The sequence below is a fragment of the Mesoplodon densirostris genome, chromosome 17 (assembly GCF_025265405.1).
Source record: "Mesoplodon densirostris isolate mMesDen1 chromosome 17, mMesDen1 primary haplotype, whole genome shotgun sequence".
Classification (NCBI taxonomy): Eukaryota; Metazoa; Chordata; class Mammalia; order Artiodactyla; family Ziphiidae; genus Mesoplodon; species Mesoplodon densirostris.
Genome location: NC_082677.1, coordinates 24915574 through 24938965, shown reverse-complemented (window position 1 = coordinate 24938965; position 23392 = coordinate 24915574). Strand labels below are relative to the sequence as shown.

Below are 23392 nucleotides of genomic sequence, written 5' to 3'. Positions count from 1 at the left end.
TGGCTTGACTGAGTTCTGGGTTTTTTTTCCCCTTTTCTTTTTTATCTCTATGCTGTTTGCTACATACGTTGTTTTAAATAAAAGTTATTACATTTTGGAACATCTTAAGCCTTTCTGTAGAGCTTTTAAGCTTTTTATGTAGTGCTATGATGTTTTATTACTACCTTCAAGCTTATTTCTTTTAGATGTTAGATAAAAATTCCTTGATGAGCCCACAATGTATTAAAGACGCAGTACTGCATTCTATTTGGGCTGGACTTGGCTTCTCTGAGGACAGTGCTACCAGTAATTCTCTGTCCTGTGTGAAATGTTTAGGTGAAGTCACATCTGGATCTCTGAGGCTTGGAGCTGTTAGTGCACCAATCTATAATTCCTTCATGACAGATATAATAAAATAATACTCCTAATTATGAACATTCAAAATCTTTTTCCTTCTTTTATGAATTCACTCAACACATATTTATTCAACAGTCACTATGTGCCAGGCACTGTGCTATTTGCTAGAGACACAAAATTAAAATTAAAACAACAGCAACAAGGCTTTATCTTAGTAGTGTGGAAAACATGTTTTAAAAATCAATTACAACAAGGTGTGGCAAGGGGACCACAGGGTATAGAACAAGATGGTATAGAAGCACCTAAATACCCAAGGGGCACTGAAGAGTACTGTTTCAAAGGTGAAGTGCAACATAAAACGCAATAATAATAAGCAATAATAATATATGCAACAAAAGCAAATTTAATCAAGCCACCATTCCTAGAATTGGTACAGCTAGAATTTCTCATTAATGGTTAATTCATAATGCTTTATGAAGAGAAGGTACGTTTGGAGATAGGCTGCAGAAAATCCCTCAGGGCCACTGTGTAAAGTTCACAGCAGCCCTGCGGTCCTCAACGTCTATGTCACAAACACCATGGCAACAGACACTGTGTTCAAGGGTACAATGGCCCTCCCTGCTACCGAATTTCCTACATTTTTATATGCTGGGAAGCCTTTTCAACCTTTGTTGCCATGGAGTTTTTCAAATTGTCACTTATGACAAAGTTTCCTGATTCTTATTTATTTGTTTGTTTGTTTGTTTATGACTGTGTGGGGTCTTCGTTGCTGCGTGCGGGGGCTACTCTGAGTTGTGGTGTGCAGGCTTCTCATTGCGGTGGCTTCTCTTGTTGTGAAGCACGGACTCTAGGTGTGCGGGCTTCAGTAGTTGTGGTTTGCGGGTTCTAGAGTGCAGGCTCAGTAGTTGTGGTGCACGGGCTTAGTTGCTCCCCAGCATGTGGGATCTTCCCGGACCAGAGATCGTACCCGTGTCCCCTGCATTGGCAGGCGGATTCTTAACCACTGTGCCACCAGAGAAATCTCCCTGATTCTTTTTTCTTTATGCCTTTCTACTACATGAACAGAGTGTGATACCATAAATGCTTGAAAATATTACATTTTCCTTGCCATCATGTTTTTGTCTTTGACAGGCAAGATTCTTTATTCCTTTGTGTCTTATAAGTAACCTTATTTTCTGTTCATTTGTCCACTGCTTGCATAAGAGCATTAATGCTCTGGAAGAAAAATAAAACCAATATTAGTTAATGGCCCATAGAATGAAGAATAAAAAGCAAATTCAGGTTATGACTTTTGCTATGTCATAGATAATTATAATCTGGACAGAATTCAAAAATATTTAATCAAGACTTTTACTGAGAAAGAAGAATTTGCTGAGATACCTTTTATTGTTAACATAATGTAGGGATATACATTATGTTGCCCATTGAACAACAAATAGGATTGGGAAATAGCAGATAAAAAAATTCTTTAATGTACTTTAATTCTCTAATTCCTTAATATAGTGAAAACGGTAAGTAGAAGTTCTTCAAACATAATTTGTAAATGTAGGATTATTATTTACATGCAGAATAGTGACCAAATATTAGAGAAAATTTTAAGTATGGTTTTTATTATAAAATAAATACATAAGCACTTCACAGAAAATCTGGAAAAGAAAAAATCTTTTTATATTATGGGTAATTTTCTCTGGAAAAAATTCTTATTAAAGTGAACATCTATAATAAAGCTTTCTGGGTACACACTTATTTCTGTGTCTTAGTGGAAGCTCATAATTATTGGTTAGTTTACAAGTGGAAAATTATCTATCCTCCTCTCTTAAAAAAAGATAAGAAAAAGTAAAGACTAGAAAAATACTAGGAATTTTTGGGAAAAGGAAAGAACCGTGAGGAAAAGAATGCATAGGACACATCCTTTTTTGAATTACTTGAAATGATTTAACAGGAACGCAAAAGGGAAGATGAATATCAGTGCCTTTTGTTTTTAATTTAATAATTATTTATTTTATTTATTAAAGTATAGTTATGTCTGCATTTAAAATTTATTACTCTAATCATTGCAGCAACTCTTCCAATTCTCAACTCTGGGAAGAGTTTATAATTTTACAACGACTTAATAAAAGATGTTTCAACTGTCACCTCATTCTACATCATCTGAGTTGAACTGAGCAAATTACAAACATAAACATCAGTTTCACTTGAACTGGGGTTAATTACCACAATGTAAGAGGGATATATCCACGAATGCAAAGTCCCGATCTTACCTGGATGTTGTCATAGAACAGAACATCAGGCACTTTCATTTTCTCATGGGCATTATAGATCGGTGCACTAACAGCTCCAATCCTCAGAGATCCAGATGTGACTTCACCTAAACATTTCACACAGGACAGAGAATTACTGGTAGCACTGTCCTCAGAGAAGCCAAGTCCAGCCCAAATAGAATGCAGTACTGTGTCTTTAATACCTTGTGGGCTCATCAAGGAATTTTCATCTAACATCTAAAAGAAATAAGCTTGAAGGTGGTAATTAAACATCATAGCACTACATAAAAAGCTTAAAAGCTCTACAAAAAGGCTTAAGATGTTCCAAAATATAATAACTTTTATTTAAAACAACGTATGTAGCAAACAGCATAGAGATAAAAAAGAGAAGGGGAAAAAATCCCCAGAACTCAGTCAAGCCACCTTTATGAGCTTCTTTGGTCAGAAACTCTAAAATACATATATCTGCAAGCTCTGAAGTACCTTGAATATAATTTTTTTAGGACCCACCCATTGAAAAACCCCATAGGAGAGTCCCCTAGAGCTCTAGCTAAAAATGTAGATGAACCAACTGACCCCAGACCTCTCAAATTACTATTTTTAGGAATGGTCCAGGAGACCTGTACTTCCAAATATGCACCACAGGTGCTACAGTTATTCTGTGATAATAATTATTGTATTGTCCCCTATTTGCTTTAAATAGTTGGTCTAGGATAGAATATGAGCTCCTTGAAGCCAGGGAACTAAGTAATAAATTTATGTCAGGGTACATATCTCACATGTATTCCCTACAGTAAGGAGATACACATGCTCACTACCTGACATATTCCAAGGTCAATAATAATAACATAATAGTAGTAGTTGTTGTAGTAGTACTGACCATAATAGAAGCTATCATTTACTGAGGACCTTCCATGTGCCAGACCTCAGCTTCAGCTCATTGTTTTCTCATATAATTCCATGGAAATCTCTTAACAATGAAATAAGAATTATGAGGAAGCTAAGAAGAACATAAATTAAATAATTTGCTTAAAATCACCCAGCTAGTATGGGTAGAGCTAAAAACAGAATTTAGTATAGTCCGATACTCTTTCTGCAATGTGGACTCTAAATAATATTCCATCCTGCGGAAATACCCGAGCAAGCAGACAGACAATTACAATGCCTTAAGCAACTGACCCATCTTTTTTTCCTCCTATTTCAAATAAGAAAATTGCTGTTTTTGTGCTAAAACATTTTGAAAGACAAGGAGAGAAAGCAACCTTTGCATCTATGGAGTACCGTGAACAATTTTGAGCTACAAATAACTCAACTGTCACCCTGTTTAATCACTGCTGAGTGCTACACATTTGCCAAAGCACAGTAGACCTCTCCCTCCAATATTTCTTTGCCATTTTCCTTCTATTCACAAGTTCTATAGGGAAGGAAAACATGGACTGCTGTGCTGATAATTTACTATTTATTGACTACTTTCAGGTCCCTGAAATAGAGCCAATATAAAACTGTAAAGGGAAAGACCAGGATTGCATCAGTGAATTTACTACATACTTGTATGTTGAGATGACACACATGATTTCAGGTTCGAACAGCATTTGATACCACCTACAGTTTAGTTTATGGAGGGTATCTATTCAGTACTATTTAGTGCTTTAGGATGATTTAATTCACTCAACTAATGTTTACTGCTAACATTTCAGGCTAGAAAAGGGAAATGAACTCAGAGAATGGTGATGCTAGTACTTCCCTGGGAGAAAGCTGGCTAGCTATCTTCTAAGAAATCTCATAGGATGGCATTATTTTGGTAAATTTGTCAAGGCCTTCAGTCTGGTAGGCTCAAAACTTGATTTTATCATGATGACTGAGGGCAAACCTAACTCTCAGGAGAACATTAAAGACATATATTTTGATCTATACGTAAATTCTGATATATAAAACCAGAACTGCAATATTACATTGCAATGAAAACTGCAAATTTCATAGAGACTATATGATACACTGGTTGCCATATCAGCATTTTATATGAAGGGAGCCTTGCGTGGAAAGACAAATCCTCATCTGAAGGTTTTTCGGTGAAACTTATCCTCTGAACCAGGAGAATGAATTACATGAATTCTCTACAACAGAGATGATATTAAAAATGAATGGGACCAGATGAATCAAAAGTTGCTTAACTTAGGCTCCTTATCTCCTATGCAAGGTTTAGATGGGGGCTGCTAACACTGGCCTGTTGCCAAGACTAAACAATCTATAGTCTGAATGACACACTCTTTCTTTGGATACGTTAAACCATTCAAGTAAGTAATGTTCTGAATCTCCAAATCCCAGAGTTATTCTTCTCTTTGAGTTGGCTCTGCGTATCTGTACCCAGATCCATCAGTATGTTGAATTTATAATTTTACTCTAAAAAAGTCACCTATTTCCTTAACATCAAATTCTTATCTTGGTGTAGCCCTGACTATTAAAAACATCTATAAAGAGAGCCACAATAAGTCCCCCCTTTAGAGAGTGATCACATATTGGATATTTTGATAAGACAGGTAATTACCCTCAAAAAACAGAGGACCTTTCATTGTGCTCTAAATGAAGAATAGGGTACTTTTACAGGAAGATCTAAACTTCCCCAAAACTCTACATTACACTTACGGCTATCAAGAAGAAAAGTACCACAGAAGACAATACGGGTGGAAATGAAAGGAGTAAGAAGGCATGAAATGGTACTCTGAATATTAGTTTAGTCTACATCAACCTAGAAGAGTTTCCAAAACATGCCCTGTAGGACACTGGTAGTCCCCAAAATGTAAATGTTATGCAAAGAAAACAGATTGCTAGAACCTGTGGTGAAATACATTTGGAATAAAAGGTAAAACAAAATTACATGTTTATTTACAGTAGGAATTCTCTGAGCTTTTAATATATTCATGTCAATTGCAACTCTTGGGGGAGGAACTATATCTGGTATCTGGAAACTTTTTTTTTTAAATAAAAGATTCATTTTTTCAACACAATACATAAAAAAATGGGTGGAAACCAAAACATTTTTAATTGAAATTAAAATAATAAACAATACAAATGCTTAATAATTACTATTTCACTTAAAAAAGAAACAAATCAAATACTTACATTTGTAATCCTCCAATTCTGGCTCCAGGTTATTATCAGTACTTATTTCTATTGAAGCATCTGCCAGATTTTTTTCTAATGCTGACCTTGCAAGGCTTGGTAAAAATCTGGTGGGGTGGGAAGGATGGAATGATAAAGTCAAAACTTTCTGTGATTCACAAATATCTTTTGACACTTAGACAGACAGACACACTCTCTCTCTTATGAATTATAACCAATTAAGGATGATCAGTCTTGATCTGTGAAAGCTAGATAATAAAATATTTCAGAATAAATATAAACTTCAAGTATGTGTGAAGATGAAGTATGTTTGTTGAATCTCCTTTAATAAAGAAAACTAATGTGTAAGTAGCAGTATTTGTTTACATACAACATTTTGCAGGATGAGAATTAAAATAATTTGCTTTTTAAAATAGATTTAGTATACCTCATATATCTTATTTAACATTTAACTGGCTTTTCAAATTTTCTTAAATACATAAAACAACCACAATTTAACCTACTTCACATCGGCAACCACAAATTCAGATTAGTAGAGATGGATTAATGAGGTTTTCTTTATTTTCTAATACAAATTATTAGATGACTTTAAGATTATTCAGCTTGATTTTTCCTTCCATTTAAAAAATATACCTGTTTATCTATTGTATATGTATGTTGTCAAAACAACTATCTTGTGAGTGACAGAGGCATTCTTCATTTACAATTTGATTGTATGAACATCATGGGCTTAGAACATGAAAACAGAGTTACCCTCACACATAAATAAAGTTATATCCGGAAATTATGATCACAAGTGAGCCCACAGAACTGCTTTTTAATCCACGGTTGCCTGCACTATATTACTATAAACTAACCCTATGTTTCAAATAAACGTACTAAGAACATACACTTCTAATTTAGGTTTTCAATAGCTCTAAATCTTTGGTGGTTCCCATAGCCTTGAGTATAAGGTTTAATAAAAGAGATGTTGGTGTGATGGAAATCAGAAGAAAGCTGGAGTAGTAATTCCCATATCAGACAATATAGACTTTAAAACAAAGACTATTACAAGAGACAAAGAAGGACACTACATAATGATCAAGTGATCGATCCAAGAAGAAGATATAATAATTGTAAATATTTATGCACCCAACATAGGAGCACCTCAATACATAAGGCAAATAATAACAGCCATAAAAGGGAAAATCAACAGTAACACAATCACAGTAGGGGACTTTAACACCCCACTTTCACCAATGGACAGATCACCCAAAATGAAAATAAATAAGGAAACACAACCTTTAAATGACACATTAAACAAGATGGACTTAATTGATATTTATAGGACATTCCATCCAAAAACAGCAGAATACACTTTCTTCTCAAGTGCTCATGGAACATTCTCCAGGATAGATCATATCTTGGGTCACAAATCAAGCCTTGGTAAATTTAAGAAAATTGAAATCATATCAAGTATCTTTTCTGACCACAACGCTATGAGACTAGATATCAATTACAGGAAAAAATCTGTAAAAACTACAAACACATGGAGGCTAAACAATACACTACTTAATAACCAAGAGATCACTGAATAAATCAAAGAGGAAATAAAAAAATACCTAGAAACAAATGACAATGAAAACACGACGACCCAACACCTATGGGATGCATTAAAAGCAGTTCTAAGAGGGAAGTCTATAGCATACAATCCTACCTTAAGAAACAAGAAACATCTCAAATAAACAACCTAACCTTACACCTAAAGCAATTAGAGAAAGAAGAGCAAAAAAAACCCCAAAGTTGGCAGAAGGAAAGAAATCATAAAGATCAGATAAGAAATAAATGAAAATGAAATGAAGGAAATGATAGCAAAGATCAATAAAACTAAAAGCTGGTTTTTTGAGAAGATAAACAAAACTGATAACCCATTAGCCAGACTCATCAAGAAAAAATGGGAGAAGACTCAAATCAACAGAATTTGAAATGAAAAAGGAGAAGTAACTACTGACTCTGCAGAAATACAAAGGATCATGAGAGATTACTACAATCAACTCTATGCCAATAAAATGGACAACCTGGAAGAAATGGACAAATTCTTAGAAAAGCACAACCTTCTGAGACTAAACCAGGAAGAAATAGAAAATACGAGCAGACTAATCACAAGCACTGATGTTGAAACTGTGATTGAAAATCTTCGAACAAACCAAAGCCCAGGACCAGATGGCTTCACAGGCGAATTCTATCAAACATTTAGAGAAGAGCTAACACCTATCCTTCTCAAACTCTTGCAAAATATAGCAGACAGAGGAACACTCCCAAACTCATTCTACAAGGCCACCATCACCCTGATACCAAAACCAGACAAAGATGTCACAAAGAAAGAAAACTACAGGGCAATATCACTAATGAACATAGATGCAAAAATGTTCAACAAAATATTAGCAAACAGAATCCAACAGCACATGAAAAGGATCATACACCATGATCAAGTGGGGTTTATCCCAGGAATGCAAAGATTCTTCAATATATGCAAATCAATCAATGTAATACACCATATTAACAAATTGAAGGAGAAAAACGATATGATCATCTCAACAGATGCAGAGAAAGCTTTCGACAAAATTCAACACCCATTTATGATAAAAGCGCTCCAGAAAGTGTGCACAGAGGGAACCTACCTCAACAAAGTAAACACCATATATGACAAACCCACAGCCAACATCATCCTCAATGGTGAAAAACTGAAACCATTTCCACTAAGATCAGGAACAAGACAAGGTGGCCCACTCTCACCACTCTTATTCAACATAGTTTTGGAAGTTTTAGCCACAGCAATCAGAGAAGAAAAAGAAATAAAAGGAATCCAAATCAGAAAAGAAGAAGTAAAGCTGTCACTGTTTGCAGATGACATGATACTATACATAGAGAATCCTAAGGATGCTACCAGAAAACTACTACAGCTAATCAATGAATTTGGTAAAGTAGCAGGATACAAAATTAATGCACAGAAATCTCTGGCATTCCTATACACTAATGATGAAAAATATGTAAGTGAAATTAAGAAAACACTCCCATTTACCATTGCAACAAAAGGAATAAAATACTTAGGAATAAGCCTACCTAACGAGACAAAAGACCTGTATGCAGAAAATTATAAGTCACTGATGACAGAAGTTAAGGATGATACAAATAGATGGAGAGATATACCATTTTCTTGGATTGGAAGAATCAACATTTGAAAATGACTATACTACCCAACGCAATCTACAGATTCAATGCAATCGTTATCAAACTACCAACGGCATTTTTCACACAACTAGAGCAAAAAATTTCACAATTTGTATGGAAACACAAAACACCCCGAATAGCCAAAGCAATCTTAAGAAAGAAAAACGGAGCTGGAAGAATCAGGCTCCTGGACTTCAGAGTATACTACAAAGCTACCGTAATCAAGACAGTACGCAACTGGCACAAAAACAGAAATATAGGTCAATGGAACAGGATAGAAAGCTCAGGGATAAACCCACACACATATGGTCACCTTATCTTTCATAAAGGAGGCAAGAATATACAACGGAGAAAAGACAGCCAATTCAATAAGTGCTCCTGGGAAAGTTGGACAGCTACATGTAAAAGAATGAAATTAGAACACTCCCTAACACCATACACAAAAAGAAACTCAAAATGGACTAAAGACTTAAATGTAAGGCCAGACACTATCAAACTCTTAGAGGAAAATACAGGCAGAACACTTTATGACATAAATGACAGCAAGATCCTATTTGACCCACCTCCTAGGGGAATGGAAATAAAAAGAAAAATAAACAAATGGGACCTAATGAAACTTCAAAGCTTTTGCACAGCAAAGGAAACCATAAACAGACCAAAAGACAACCTTCAGAATGGGAGAAAATATTTGCAAATGAAGCAACTGACAAAGGATTAATCTCCAAATTTACAAGTAGCTCATGCAGCTCAATATCAAAAAAGCAAACAACCCAATCCAAAAATAGGCAGAAGACCTAAACAGACATCTTCCAAAGAAGATATACAGATTGCCAACAAACACATGAAAGAATGTACAACATCATTAATCATTCGAGAAATGCAAATCAAAACTACAATGTGGTACCATCTCACACTGGTCAGAATGGCCATCATCAGAAAATCTACAAATAATAAATGCTGGACAGGGTGTGGAGAAAAGGGACCTCTCATACACTGTTGGTGGGAATGTAAATTCATACAGCCACTATGGAGAACAGTATGGAGGTTCCTTAAAAAACTAAAAATAGGACTACCATATGACCCAGCAATCCCACTATTGGGCATATACCCTGAGAAAACCGTAATTCAAAAAGAGTCATGTACCACAATATTCATTGCATCTCTGTTTACAATAGCCAGGACTTGGAAGCAACCTAAGTGTCCATCGACAGATGAATGGATAAAGAAGATGTGGCACATATATACAATGGAGTATTACTCAGCCATAAAAAGAAACGAAATTGAGTTATTTGTAGTGAGGTGGATGTACCTAGAGACTGTCATACAGAGTGAAGTAAGTCAGAAAGAGAAAAACAAATACTGTATACTAACACATATATATGGAATCTAAAAAAAAAAAATGGTCATGAAGAACCTAGGGGCAAGAAGGGAATAAAGACACAGACATACTAGCGAATGGGCTTGAGGACACAGGGAGGGGGAAGGGTAAGCTGGAACAAAATAAGAGAGTGGTAGTGTATATATGTACATATATACACTACCAAATGTAAAACAGATAGCTAGTGGGAAGCAGTTGCACAGCACAGGGAGATCAGCTCGGTGCTTTGTGACCAGCTAGAAGGGTAGGATAGGGAGGGTGAGCGGGAGGGAGACACAAGAAGGAAGAGATATGGGGATATATGTATATGCATAACTGATTCACTTTGTTATAAAGCAGAAACTAGCACACCATTGTAAGTCAATTATGCTCCAATAAAAATGTTCAAAAAGAACACAAAAAGCTGAACAGCAGTTTTTAAGCCAAAAATTCCTGAACAGTCTTTCCTGCAAACAAAATCATTCTTCAGGAAAACAAAAAATTCACATCCACAATTATCATTATACTCATTTAACACTGTGTATTAGTTCTAGCAGGCTTATAACTTAAAAAAATTAATTAGCTAATAACTTAAACAGTGGAAATTTTATATAGTTGTTATTCATTTTACGTCACAAGGGAATTTTGAAAAATACTGTATAGAAACTAAGTTTTTGATGAATGGAAAATTTCCTCTTAACCTCAATGTCAAAGGTAGTTAATCTTCATTTCTGATTAAATTCTTATAACTCTGCCCCAAATTTCTATGCTAAGGGATCATCACCCCAAGATTTTCCAAAAGTAAATAATTTAATGTAATGCAAAATACTTGAATGGAGTAAAACTCTTTTTATAGGGATTTCTAGTTAACTCTTCCACGGTAAAGTAATTTTTGGAATACAGAATACCTGATATCTTCATAACCTTCTAAGTTTTCTTCCTTTTGGCCTCTTAGGTTTTCAACTATCTAAAATGAATTACGCATCTAGCTCCAAGGCTTGATGCACATATTATAGGCTATGAGAGGTGCTTAGGGAGCCATTCCCTCGGATGAAGAAATGTTCCAGTCAGAACTCAACTGGCATAAACAATACATAAATGAAAAATATTTTAAAAATTAAATTAAAAACATAAAAGAGCCAAGCTAATATTTAATAAATTTAATGTTTAACAGATTTAGGCTAGAGAGTTTCTTTTGATTTTGTCTGCTTAATAACAGACTTCATGAATATAAATCGTATTAATTTTTGTTTTAAAATTTTCTATGGGCTTCCCTGGTGGCGCAGTGGTTAAGAGTCCGCCTGGCGATGCAGGGGACACAGGTTCGTGCCCCGGTCCGCGAAGATCCCACATGCTGCAGAGCGGCTGGGCCCGTGAGCCATGGCTGCTGAGCCTGCGCGTCCGGAGCCTATGCTCCGCAACGGGAGAGGCCACAACAGTGAGAGGCCCACGTACCGCAAAAAAAAAAAAAAAAAAAAAAAAATTTCTATGAAATGTTTTTTGTTGTTCCTTCCTGCCATTGTGCTATCCTAAAGAGAAGGTTAATAAAAAGGCTTTTGACTCTGTAGCCTTGCTAAAGTCAACATATGATATATAAACAAGATAGCTGTCTTACTATTTGCAAAGGGTCATGGGGTGGTAACAAAATAGAATTTTACTGTGTTCAGCTGATAACACTGGAAAAATGCATTATTTGATTCATTGAAATATGTGTATGAATATGGAATGTATTTTTTAGTTTTTAAATAGTTTTAACCATGAACTACTTCAAGCATACAGAAAATTACAGTATATTAAGTATTCTATTCATCTCTCTCTATCCCTGAAGCTAACTCTTACTCTGAGATTGGTGTATACCTTTCTTGTCCATATTTTTATTTTGCTGCATATGTGTGAGTAAAAAATATATTGCACTTTTATTGTATTTAAACTTTTATATAAATGGCATCATATACAAAATCTCCTCTTTCAAACTTTTGACTTGATGTTAAGTTGTCATGATCCATACCTGTTGATACATGTAGATCTACTTCATTTTAACTGCTGTATAGTACCTCATTATATGAATATGTCAGTTTATATATTCATTCCCTACTGATGGACTGATAGGTTGTTTCCCATTTTTCATTCTTACAAATAATGATGCAATGAACATTCTTCTACATGCTTCCTTATACATACATATAAATCTATCTCTAAGGTGATTAACAAGAAGTAGAATTGTCAATTCATAGAGTATTAATGTATTAGGGCATAAAGATACTGTAAGATCACCCCCAAACTGACAAGACTTCCATCCCAACAGCAGTCATGAAATTCCATTTCCTTCTGCTCGTGGAAAATGCTATTTTTACAGGTAAAGATTGTAAAAGTATAAAATGATAGCTGATTATTGTTTTAAATGTCATTTTCCCTGATCAATAGTAAGTTGAGCATCTTTTCAAATGTTTGTTTGTTATCTGAATTAACTTTTCCTGCATATCTATTAATCCTCTTGCCATTTAGGGGTGATGCTTTTATCTCATTAATTTGTATACTTTATAGTTCCTGAATAGCTATCCTTTTGAGATTAGAAATCTCGTGAAACATCTCTTAGTTTGTGGCTTATAACTTGCAGAATGGCTTACAGTGTTTTTGTCGTATATCTGGATTTTACATTTCTGTATGGGAATAAAGTGGATATTTTTTATTTTTAACCATTTATCGACAAGTCCATCCATTCCCACACTAATTCATAATGCTACCTCTAACATATACTAAGTTCCCAGAAATATGTGGGGCAGTTTCAGGGTTCTGTAGTCTATTCTAATGGTCTACTTGTCTTTTCTAGCACCGATACCACACTTAAAATAAATATAACTTTATAATGGATCTTGATATCTGAGGGAGAAAGCACACCACTTAAATCTTCCTCAAAATTTCTTTGGATATTGTTGGCCCTTTATATTAATTTCGAGATCAGCTTGTCCAATTCAATATAACCTTGGTTGTATTTGACCAAATTATATCTACATATCAACTTGGGGGGGATACAAACAGCCTGACAATACTTAATCTTCCCTTTCATGAACATAGTACAGTTTCCCATTTCCCACAGCTATCTTTTACAGCTTTTAATAAAGATTTATGTTTTTCTCCATAAAAGCATTATATGTCACTCATTAGATTTATTCTTAGATACTCAAAGCTTTCTATTATTATTTTGAATGGTATTATTTTTAAAACTTAGACTTCCTTATTGATTTTTGCTGGAATATAGGAATATCACTGAGTTGGGTGCATAAGTAATCTCATTATATTTTATTTGTTCTAATATGTAGTTTATATGTAGCTTCTTTTGAATGTTTTATGTAGCCAATCATATAATCTTTAGCCAATCCAAATGTATAGAAAGGTGACATTCTTGTTTTGTTCCTAACTCTAAAGGGAATGAGCCAAGTATTTTACCATAAGAATGTTCACTATATAGTTTTAGTAGATACCCTTTATCAGATTAAAGAATTTCCCGTCCATTCATGGTTAACTAAGAATATTTTTTGCTTATTTTTGCTTTGGCTTGTTTTTAAGTTTGGCTGTTGAGTTTTATCCAGTCCTTTTTACTGATTTATTAAAATGATATTCTTCTCAGTAATATGTTAATATGGTGAATTTTAAAAAAGAATAGTAACCCTGCACATTCTTGAGATAACTCCAAATTGCTCATAATTTATATATATAAATAAATTATATATATCATATAAATATATATGATATATATATATTTAGCTACAATTGGATTTCATTTAGGATTTTTGTACACATTCTATGAATTTGATTTATAATTTTCCTTTCATACATTATCTTGTCTGGTTTAGGTATCAAGATTACACTAGACTCAAAGTGAATTGTTTTGTTTTCACTGTTTGCTCTTTAGAACGGTCTCTAGAATGCATTGTGTATGATTATTTCATTCATTCCAAAGTATTATTTTCCCTTAGGCTCTGAAACTGTTTGTATTACTTGGCACTGACTATTTACTTCTATTAATACACATCTATAACCAAGTTCTGACTAAGGAAACACTGGGTAGATAATGAATCTATCTTTCTGTATATATTGGGTTGCCCAAAAAGAACGAACTTTTTGGCCAACCCAATAATATCTTCAGTTCATGAGCCTAAAAAATAGGCAATTGAAGCATGTTTTTTTCTAATTTTCATTTGGAAGTCTAATATTAATCTACTTAAAAGAAAAGGAGAATCAACTTTATTATTTCTCATAATTATTAGTTATTCAAAGAAGTACCCCAAAGACACTGGAAACAAACCTCATTTTAGCCTCGTTTCACCACAGAACAAATTCAAGCTGCAACATAAGAAGCTTACTTTAATTACAAGAAAAATTGTCCACTAAGCTGAAAACTTACAGAGGGCAGTTAGAGATCCTCCTAAGCTGAATATAGATTCTCTTTTAATTCCTTTAATATATCAAGGAATGAATGGACAACAGTTAAAGCCACCATAAAAATAATTACCAGATCATATGAAAAGAGTCTAAAAGAAATCTCCAGGTCTATCAGACATTGCTATTAATCTTTTAAAATAGTTTCATGCAAGTATGATTCTGTAAGGAAATTATATAAGCTGATGTTTTATTAATAATTTCCAAACAAGCATGAAAAATATTAGTGTAGACTGAAAAGATGGTAGTTTTGTCAAATTTGGGCAACAGGACAGTACTACCAAGCATGGAAAGTTCCAGTGCAAACTTGGGAGGTGCTAAGTGCTTAAGAGCACTCGCTCAGAAGACACATGTGCCAGCGTTCAAATACCAAACCTACTTTTACTTATTTACTACTGTCTGATTTGAGTAAGTGACTTAGTTTTCTCATCTATAAAAATCTCTTTAATTTATTACTATGCCTAAGTAAGGTAATATATGTTGTAAAAACTGAACACAAGGCTGAAATAGCTACGTATTCAGACTGAAACTTTTTCCAGACCTGTGAGTACAGACTATGAAACTTACGTCACTGTTTTAGCAAAGACCCAGAAAGTTGAATTCAGTGAGAAAGGAGAATGTGGTTACCTGGAAAGACAGGCTTTAGTGACAGCACTGTGAAGATTTTCGTTAGGGTACTGTGACAGCCGACGAGAAATCCTCAACAGCTGTCTGGTAGAAAGGGATGCTGCCAATGACTGCGCCTACCAAAAGGCAAAGACAGGCTGTTAAGAGTCTTGTTTCAACTTGCTGAAAGTCCCTTTGGATGGGTATCATAGCAGAATTCATTGTTCCTAAGGACAAGGCCAAACTTAAAATAAATATGTACTGTTAATGAATTACAAATAAAATAAACAGAAACCAATTTACACTTAAAACATCCTTAAAGACATTTTTTAAAAATTCCATAAAAACTATTTATTAATTAAATTCAATTAAAGTACTGTGTATACATTTTTTTTTCGGGGTGGGGAGGAGGCTAGATGGAGGAAAGATGTTACATTGTACAGATCGAACCTGACTTACAAATAGCCCTTATGTACAATTAACTGTTTGTTCATTTTTTTTTCCTGCTTACACAAAGCCAAACTGTTAACATGGACAGAAATACTTACAGTTTTAAGTAAATCTATGACTTCTGAAATAGAAAAAAGAAGTTGTGGACAATTTAGGCTTCTGATCATAGAGGTGTCAACCAGTTGTCACTTGGGGGGCAGCTTACAGTTTGGAATCCTTCTCTGACACTGTCAGAATTATTTCCCATTGTGTTCTTACTCTTCTCCAAATCCCATTCATAGAGCTGCTAGTATAGAACTCAGGACATGGTAAGTACCAATGAATATTTGTTGACTTGAATTTGAAATTATCTTAGCAGGCAGCATAATGTAGTAGTAAAGTTTATAAGCTTTGGAGTCAGACACATCAGTCTTCCATTTATTAGCTGTGTGATTCTGGCAAGTTTCTTAATCTCTTGAAGCCCCAGTTTCCTCATCTTTAAAATGGCAATAATAATGCCTTCACTTTTCAGGTGTTATGAAGATTAAATTAGAAAATTATTCTAAAGCATTTAGCAGATGTTGGGGACATATGGGTGCTCAGCAAATGGCAGCAAGTTTTTTTTGTTTTGTTTTGTTTTTGGCTGCATTGGGTTTTCGTTGCAGTGCGCGGGCTTCTCACTGCAGCAGCTTCTCTTGTTGTGCAGCACAGGCTCTAGGCGCACAGGCTCTAGTTGGTGCACATGGGCTCAGTAGTTGCAGCATGCGGGCCCTAGAGCACGCGAGCTTCAGTAGTTGTGGCACATGGGCTCAGTAGTTGCGGCACGCAGGCTCTAGGGTACGCGGGCTTCAGTAGTGGTGACACGTGGGCTCAGTAGTTGTGGCTTGTGGGCTTAGTTGCTCCACAGCATGTGGGATCTTCACAGACCAGGGATTGAACCCATGGCTCCTGCATTGGCAGGCAGATTCTCAACCACTGTGCCACCAGAGAAGTCCAGCAATTATTATTGAAAGTCAGCCACTTCAAAATGAAAAAAATCCAACAGAGGAAGGGAACGGGACCTACACATTAGTAGGAATCTAATGTATCAGATTATTATTGGCCTAATGTCTAACTAAGATCATCAGCATTAGAAGATAGTGGTTTTCACTGAAAATCAAGAGAAGAGGAGAACTTTTTAAGTAAACTGGTGCACTGGTGGTGGTGGTGGGGGAAGGCACAGAAGAGACCAAGGTGAAATGTCACAGTCTGACAAGGGCAATAAAGTGGCCCGGAGCACCAGAGGAAACAGAGAAGGAGACTCTATTAAATTAACCAAGGATTCAGAATGGATGGTAGGAGGATACCAAAACTACACTAGTTGTTTGTTCCTTTTAACACTTCACTTAAGCCCACCTCTGTACATCCCAAGGAAGCAGAAAGTGAATTGGTTTCTCCTTTCTTGTGTATTTCACAGCTCCATGAGATGTTGGACTGCTGTTATTAGCATTATATTTCAGCTACAACACGAGTTAAACACTCCTTTGGGGACTAGATTAGCAGCATGACCACCATTTATGACATATCCTTTTTTCTATTAAAAAGCACATTCTAAGTTACAAAGAACTCATAAGCAAAACATTTGATTCAGACTTCTTCAACAAATTTGCATTCTAGACATGGAGACAATATTTAAATATAAGAAAGCATAAATTGCAATTCAAAATAGCATATAATTTAATGCAAAAATAAGTGGAGCACTTGACAAAACTGCTATAGGGGCTTAAAATGTTCAAATGGGTAGCAGAAATGCTATGAACAAAGGCACGAAAGCAACAGGAACGGAAATACAAGCAGAATGTGAGGAAACCAGCCCAGCTTTGCTAGAGGGTCCTGCTGGAAAGCTTGCTCCATAACATCAAAGACCCGTAAATCACATGTTGAGGAGTTTGGCCCTTCTCCTAAAGGCAATAGGACTTAGTAACATGATTTTAGAAAGACTAACCTGGCAGGAATATGCAAAGTAGTTTAAGGACAGAGAAAACTGAGACAGGAATCAGAAAGCTACTTCAGTTACCTACTTATGAAGAGAGAAAGTCCTACAGTAAGGTTACTGGCAATAAGAAGGGGGAGAAGGGATCAAACAAATGTTTCAAAGGACTTGGCAACTGATGGATATGAGAAAGAAGGACGGATGTGAGAAAGCAGGAAGAATTAAGGATAAGATTGTTTCAGCCACTACGATCGAAAGTATTAGAAGTTAAATATGAAAGCAATTCTCATCTTAATATTTGAAACCATGAAAAATTCCTACTTTAATCATGGAAAATGTATGACAAATGACTCCAACCAGAAGATTTTTATGACAAGAGTCCTATTAAACCATACAGTAACTTTCCAGGTTACAAAATTCTAACCTAATTCCAAACATGACACTGAATTCAGGCTTCACATTTCATTCCAGTGATCAGTAAGGACTTCTCATGAGTTTAAAAAATAACACAACAGGGCTTCCCTGGTGGCGCAGTGGTTGAGAGTCCGCCTGCCGATGCAGGGGACATGGGTTCGTGCCCCGGTCCGGGAAGATCCCACATGCCGCGGAGCGGCTGGGCCCGTGAGCCATGGCCGCTGAGCCTGCGCATCCGGAGCCTGTGCTCTGCAACGGGAGAGGCCACAACAGTGAGAGGCCCGCGTACCGCAAAAAAAAAAAAACACATCAGTTGATAATACCAAAATGCTTTGCAATAACATCCAGGACTAAATCAGAAAGAAGTTTAGGTTGAGCCACTTATGTGTTGAATAAGGGGTTTGCTATTTCTGTTCTCATATTATTATCAACTGAAAATTGAGAATGTACTTTTAATTTAAAAACCCTAATGTACTTAACACTTATAATATCAAATTTCTAACTGCAGTTTTATCTTGCAAAAAAAGGGTGAGGATGTGAGCACATTCCCTTAGTTACCATGGTTATTCAGTTTAAGAGCACACCTCAAGGGTTTTCTTTTTGATTAACATGATTAATAATAGTAATTCAGCTTAAAAATATGAAAGGTCTTTTCAAAAATTATTAAAAATAAATTTTCTATTTTTCCTCTTAAAGAATTATTTCTTTTATGAAAATGTAATGTTCTCTGGGAGAGAAAACTCCAGGGAAATCTATTAATAAATTAATAATTAATTTATTCATGCACTCAGCAAACATTTGTTAATTTTCTAGTATGTGCCAGGCACCAGGATGGGAAATAGCTGGTGCAAGGACGCTCTGACCCTCCTTTGTCCCCCTGAAAGCAGGAAATGAATCTCCTATGAAAAAGATACCCTCCCTGTACCAGGAGGGTAGAAAGCATTCTTATCACCAGAAATAGGAAATTTAGGACTGAGAAGGCTATATAAACAAACCTTGTTTCTTCTTCACTTAATTACTACCCCAAGCCCAGACTTCTTTGTGTTGTCAGTTCTTCAGAATCTTATTGTTTCTTTGACTGAAAGGTATAAAAGCTACCTGCTTTGGTCACTTTTTGAGTTTCAGATTTTTATGGGGCTTCTGCATGTACAAAATTAAATTTGTTGTTTTTCTCCTATTAAACTGTCTCATGTCAATTTAATTATTAGGCTAGCCAAAGGACCTAGAACAAAAGAAGGCAAAAGTTTCCTGCCCCTATAACATCCCAAAATGTAAATACAATCTGAAATAGAGAATCAATGAGGAAGAAGAAGTTAGAAGCTGAAGATAAAGTTGTAGGCATTAACACAGAGGTGATACTTGAAGCCATAAGAATACATGAGATTGCTCAGCACAGGAGACAGAGAAGTAGACCCAAACCTCCTGGAATACCCAAGTACTCCCCTAAAGTTAAAAGTTGTTTTCTATGACACCAGCCATGAGGAGCTGGAAGAAATGTTAAAGTCATTGAAACAGTAAGATATATACATAGGAGAAAGCATAGCATAAGGGATAAATATATCAGCTTAAAAAATAGATTTTAAAGCACTGAACTCTAAGAATATAAAGCAGCAGCATGTCAACAACAGAAAATCCTATAGAAAACAACCCAGACTTACTGTTGTATCCTGTGTCTCCCTGAGTTTGTGTGTAAATGATAACAATTTGTCCAAAGCTTCCTGAGGCATATTTGGGACCTATTTTATAAGAGAATTAAGGAAAGAAAGAATAAATTGGGATATATGATCAATCAACCAGAAATTATGGCTACTTACCAAACAATATTAGAATTATAATTTTTGAAATCTCTGATTATAGGTATCATGTTTAACCTGCGGATAAATTTGCTTATTCATCTTCTCAGGAAACACTTCTGCCTCTGCTTTCTCTTTAAGAATCAGGTGAAAAAGATGTGGTACATATATACAATTGAATACTCCTCAGCCACAAAAAGGAATGAAATAATGCCATTTGCAGCAACATGGATGCAACTAGAGATTACCATACTAAATGAAGTAAGTCAGAAAGAGAAAGACAAACACTGTATGAGATCACTTATATGTGGAATCTAAAATATGACACAAATGAACCTATCTATGAAACAGAAACAGAATCACAGACATAGAGAACAGACTTGCCAAAGGGGAGAAGGGTGGGAAAGGGATGGATTGGGAGTTTGGGATTAGCAGATGCAAACTGGCATATATAGAATGGATAAACAACAAGCTCCTTCTATATAGCACAGGGAACTATATTCAATATCCTGTGATAAACCATAACGAAAAAGAATGTGAAAAAGAATGTATATATATGTATAACTGAGTACCTTGCTGTACAGCAGTAATTAACACAATATTGTAAATCAACTATACTTCAATTAAAAAAAGAAAAAGAATCAGGTAATCAAAACCAGGACACTCTTCGTTTACAATTCCATCACCAGGACAAAACTGAAAGGAGCCTCTAACCAATTAAAAACTGGCATAGAGTGTACCCATAAGAAACTTTTCATATATTATATCCTTTTTTCTTAGCTTCAACTCTAATTTAGACACTTTTCTTACTGAAACCAGACTCCTTCATTTAGTAGTAATCTTATATCTATGTCTACTAAAAGATGTAAGGTATCCTTGTATAAAGGGCAGATGCTCAAGCTGTCCATTTTTTCAAGGACTTTAAAACCACATACCTGGGGGGTGGGGAAAGGATGGATTGGGAGTTTGGGATTAGTAGATGTAAACTATTATACAGAGAATGGATAACAACAAGGTCCTACTGTATAGCACAGGGAATTATATTCAATATCCTGTGATAAACCATAATGGAAAAGAACACGAAAAAGAATGTATATATATATGCATTACTGAATCACTTTGTTGTACAGTAGAAATTAACACAACATTGTAAATCAACTATACTTCATTAAAATAAATAAATAAAACAACCACATACCTGAGGGGCATGATCTATTTATCAATGAACTCTGAAGAACAGTTGCCCCAAAACATACACTGATTGCTTTTAAGTACACCTATTTAAAACTAATTAAATATGTATTTGTATCGAATAATAAGAAATGTTTACATAAATAATAACAAGTTTAAAATTTTAATTTAAAAAGAGCAGGAGTTGTTACAACAATGACTGGTATCACGTGACTATTTCAGAAATAAACTGCTCAGGGTTTCTTTGGGCATTTAAGTAATTGGAACTTTTAAAATTTGAAGCTCTATTCAGTACATATTCATTTATTCTTTAAATCAATCCTGTGATGTAAGAAGTAGTATCAGGGCTTCCCTGGTGGCGCAGTGGTTGAGAGTCCGCCTGCCGATGCAGGGGACATGGGTTCGTGCCCCGGTCTGGGAGGATCCCACATGCCGCAGAGCGGCTGGGCCCGTGAGCCATGGCCGCTGAGCCTGCGCATCCGGAGCCTGTGCTCCACAACGGGAGAGGCCACAACAGTGAGAGGCCCGCATACCACAAAACAACAACAACAACAACAAAAGTAGTATCATCCCCATCTTCAGATGAAGAGCCTACAGTTGAGTAATTTACCCACGATCTAGAAGCTAATCAGTAGTGGATTTGACACTTAAAGGCAAGCTATTTGACTTTACAGCCTATGCCCTTATCCACAACCATGCTCATAAGACCTAAAATTAATTCATTCATTCTGATATTTCAAAGGGGATGAGCACATTTATGTAAAAAGTTAATTATTAGTGATCTAGAATAGTACTGTCCAATAGAACTCTCTATGATGATGGCAATGTTCTTTATCTATGCTCTCGGCCACTTGAAATAATACTGAGAAACTGAATTTTTGAATTTGATTTAATGTGGCTAGTGCTACTACACTGAATAGTGCAGCTCTAGAACTCCAAACATGCTAAACACAGTGCTTGGTTAAGGCAGACACTGCAATAATAGTTTACATACACTACAAGCCATGAGACAACTAATCAGTTAAGTATAGGATATATTACAATCCCGAGGGGACAAGGACTACTTAGTATTTTCTACAAAATCTAAGGAACTAAAATATATTTGGCCTCTCCTAATAGTAGGAACTTAAAATTTAGTCACCTTCGGCTGAATATAAAAGGAAAGGGAATCCCCAAACTGCTTCCACATGAGGAAAACGGAGAGATAGCCTACATTCATGCTTCTCAAAGTGTTGTCCCCAGACCAGCCCCTGTCAGCATCACCTGAGAACTTTAGAAGTGCAAATTCTCATGTTCCATCCCAGAACCACCGACTTGGCAATCTGTCATTTAACAAGCCCTCCAGATGATTTTGAAAAATGTTGACATCTGAGAACCATTTTATGAGGAAATCTGGAAATTAACAGTGAGAAAAAGCCCAAAATATCCAACTCTGCTCAAGCAGGTGTCACAAAGACCTTAAAAAGAGAACAGCTGAAGGCAACAGGCTAGAGCTGGCCTCACACTTACCATTTCCTTAATCACTTGGATTTCTTCACTTTTGACAAGTGGTTTCATGTAATGGAAAAAGAACATGGTTAAGAATTCTGGTCCCAGCCACTGCTGTGCCGTGCTTCCAGTAACAGGGGGTTCTGCTAAGGCAATGATTCTGAAGGAGGGGTGGACAGGAAAAATCGATCTAAAAGGAAAAAAAAATTTCAAAACATAACCTTTTATGTTAGAAATTAGGTCATGGGGGCCTCCCTGGTGGCGCAAGTGGTTGAGAGTCCGCCTGCCGATGCAGGGGATACGGGTTCGTGCCCCGGTCTGGGAGGATCCCATATGCCGCGGAGCGGCTGGGCCCGTGGGCCATGGCCGCTGAGCCTGTGCGTCCGGAGCCTGCGCGTCCGGAGCCTGTGCTCCGCAACGGGGGAGGCCACAGCAGTGAGAGGCCCGCATACCGAAAAAAAAAAAAAAAAAAAAAAAAAGAAATTAGGTCATGGTAGCTAAAGCCCAGGCAATAATAAGGCTGTACTACAGTTAAAGCTATTATCCAAAGAACAAGCTTTGAAAAAACAAGTCAGGACATTCTAAAAACCTAAGATTAAAACATAAGAAGAATCACCAAACATTAATATTTATGATGTACCACATCCACTGATGAAACTCCATCCCTGGTACAAACCACCGTTTTGGATATGTTGTTATACCTATGATAAATTTTCTCCATAGTCCCTTGAAACATAACCCCAAACAGTCCATATTCATTTCATAGGTCCCTTGT

General features: G+C 35.9%; 1 protein-coding gene across 2 annotated transcripts in view; it reads right to left on the bottom strand.

Annotated features, from left to right (window-relative positions):
- The window catches only part of VWA8 (von Willebrand factor A domain containing 8), a 359147-nt gene that overhangs the window by 206156 nt on the left and 129599 nt on the right, over nucleotides 1-23392 (bottom strand). For both annotated transcript variants that reach the window (XM_060079870.1, XM_060079871.1), the window contains exons 15-19: nucleotides 22639-22807; nucleotides 19804-19881; nucleotides 15352-15467; nucleotides 5718-5824; nucleotides 2598-2704 (exon numbers count right to left, since the gene is read on the bottom strand). In XM_060079870.1, coding sequence (XP_059935853.1) covers nucleotides 2598-2704; nucleotides 5718-5824; nucleotides 15352-15467; nucleotides 19804-19881; nucleotides 22639-22807 — 577 coding nt within the window. The remainder of the gene's footprint in view (nucleotides 1-2597; nucleotides 2705-5717; nucleotides 5825-15351; nucleotides 15468-19803; nucleotides 19882-22638; nucleotides 22808-23392) is intronic.